Raw genomic sequence first — 2,500 nt, 5'->3', positions numbered from 1 at the left:
CTATCTTCCATTGTGACAGCAAGAAGGGAGGATTTTGAGATGATGAGTATGATTTCAAGTCATTTTTGTAATTATGTAAACTGGCTGCCATCAGTCTTATCAGTGCCATCTTGATTTAAGGCATATTTTCTGTACGATTTTTATAGCTGATAACACCCCACGCCATCAGAGTTCAAACACCGCCACGGCACATTCCAGGAGTTGTTGAAGTAACTCTCTCCTACAAATCCAAACAGTTCTGTAAAGGTGCTCCCGGCCGATTCGTCTACACTGGTAAGTGCAGTTTCTTCACTCATTTCAAAATAATAACTCTGACCTCTTAATGACATAGAGTCAGTGCAAAGCTGGAGCATTACCATGTTGTTAAAAAATAGAACCTGTCATTCTGGAAATTCAACTGGTCTTAGCTGAACCTCAAAATACCTGTTCAAGTAGGCACCCAGAAGCTCTGGTGCCTATTCAAACCTCTTGGGTCTTAAAAATGTCTCAATATCTCATGAGATCAAGCTCTCACAAGATGCTTCTTACTTCCTGTTTTCTTTTCAGCCAGAAATAGATTATAAATGATATTTCCTACTCCGCTCCACCAGAAAAAGGAGTTAAGAAGTATTCAGTGTTGAAATTTTTTTTTCAGAGTATCTATCCAAGCTTCTTGAACTTCCCTAAAGGTTCAGTTGAAATTTTAGGCAAGGGTTCAAGCAGCTGTTGTTGGATCCAAACAACTTTATCCAACCCTATTCACAGTCTGGCTCTAAAAATTTCTTCAGACCTGAAACTTGGGATACAAAGTCACAACCCTGGAATTGATTTATTTATGCTAATTCTTCTAAATGCGTTTGATTTTAATTCATAAGACCACAAGAAAAAGTCGGAACTTTGTGGTTTCCAGTGTTTCTAATATAAAAAGTCTTATTTGGGATAAAGTATTACTGTCCTTTTAAAAATGTGTATTACATTTTTTTTTTTGGCATTTAAGAATGAGTTTAACTAAGATTATGGTGGGAAAAATGGAGAAATAGCAATTTAATTTATAATACTTTTGGATGAGGATTCTAGGTAATAAATTTGATCTGATGAATCAATCCCTCTTTTGAAAACAAATTGCCTTTAACTGTTTACTCGACAGACTGTGGGGATTCCGGAAGAGTTCTTGTTGCTTATTGGATAGATAATGCATATTGCAGATGATGTGCAGATGATGTGCATTTTGATTAATATTTTCGCACTAGACCACAACTGTTTCTATCTGTTAATTTTGATCTAATGGGAAAAGTGTGTTCCTGGGTAGTTTTAAGCTAGGACTTTTTAACAGTTAGCACATCAAAGATACGCTTTTCCATCAGCTTAAGTTCTGTTGCTGAAAGGAACTTCTAAGTGAAGGTAGCTTCTTAGAATGGTGCAGTACAAGCAGGTGTGGAGATTTGTATCTTCCATCTATCCCAAAAGAAATCACAACATGAGCAAAAACCGTGCTTATATTCACACCTGTGTACTTGCCTTCTGACTGAAAAGGGAGGGAATATTTAAATTTTCTTGGTCTTTCTGACTGGGTTGTTGCCAGTGTTACCAAATGTGGTGGTATTGACTGTGGTGCTTTTGGTGCTAATAACGTATTTTGAAAGCAGACATTATTTCATACAGTTTGCTGAAAAGTGATAACTGCAGGTGGGCTGCGTGCAGTCAGGATTAGAGTCTTAAAAATGCTATTACAAATACAGGCCAGACAAAGGTACGGCAGGATATCATGAGAAGTATGACTCTCGAGCTAAGATAAATGTTCAGCAAAATAAGAACTGAATGAATTAAGAACCTAGACTAAGTTCCAGATTTTCTAGCTGTCGTGAGCTGGTGTTATTCCAGTGCATACAAGGAAGCGCTGCAGATTTGAACCAGATGACGATCTGGTTCTCTGTGCACAGTCTTTGAATTTGGAATTGTTTCATAGTAATGTCTTTAATGGATGTCTCAAGTGCAGATTTTGCAAATTTGGCAGATTTGGGTAGATTTTTATATCTTTGTAATGTACAAATGCAAATAGGTATGAAACTGTAAGGAAAAGCCATTCGTTTTTTCTTTCCTGGGGTCATCCTTCTCTTGTATTGCTTAGTAAAGATGTTCAAAAAATTGTGAGAATTTTAGGGACTTTTTCTGCTGTAATCAAAATGTAATAAAGTTACGTTACCTATGTTTTAATGGGAGTACATATTTAAAACACTTTGTGAGGGAGACATTAGCCAATATCCCAACAACAAGAAAATAGGAAGAGCCTGCCTGCCTGAGAAACTTCTGCCTGATTTGCTTTATCCTCAAGTGATAGGGTGAATGAGATAGGCTTTGGAAATTACAGCTGCCATTGAGAACTAAGCCAAGTCTCACTGTATTTCAGAAAATGAAAATTATGTAGTCCTATACGAGGGAGGGGCCGAATCCCCAGGGCATCTGTTTCCCATCAGTGTCCCACCATGCTTGCAGTCTGGCTTGGCACTCTAACATTTAACCT

General features: G+C 37.5%; 1 protein-coding gene across 1 annotated transcript in view; it reads left to right on the top strand.

The window, feature by feature from the left end:
* EBF3 (EBF transcription factor 3) overlaps nt 1-2,500 on the top strand; it is a 119,612-nt gene that overhangs the window by 83,007 nt on the left and 34,105 nt on the right. Inside the window, 1 exon segment of the mRNA XM_040563091.1 lies at nt 147-273. Coding sequence (XP_040419025.1) covers nt 147-273 — 127 coding nt within the window.

This window comes from Cygnus olor, chromosome 7 (assembly GCF_009769625.2).
Source record: "Cygnus olor isolate bCygOlo1 chromosome 7, bCygOlo1.pri.v2, whole genome shotgun sequence".
Lineage (NCBI taxonomy): Eukaryota > Metazoa > Chordata > Aves > Anseriformes > Anatidae > Cygnus > Cygnus olor.
This window is presented reverse-complemented; position numbering and strand designations above follow the sequence as displayed.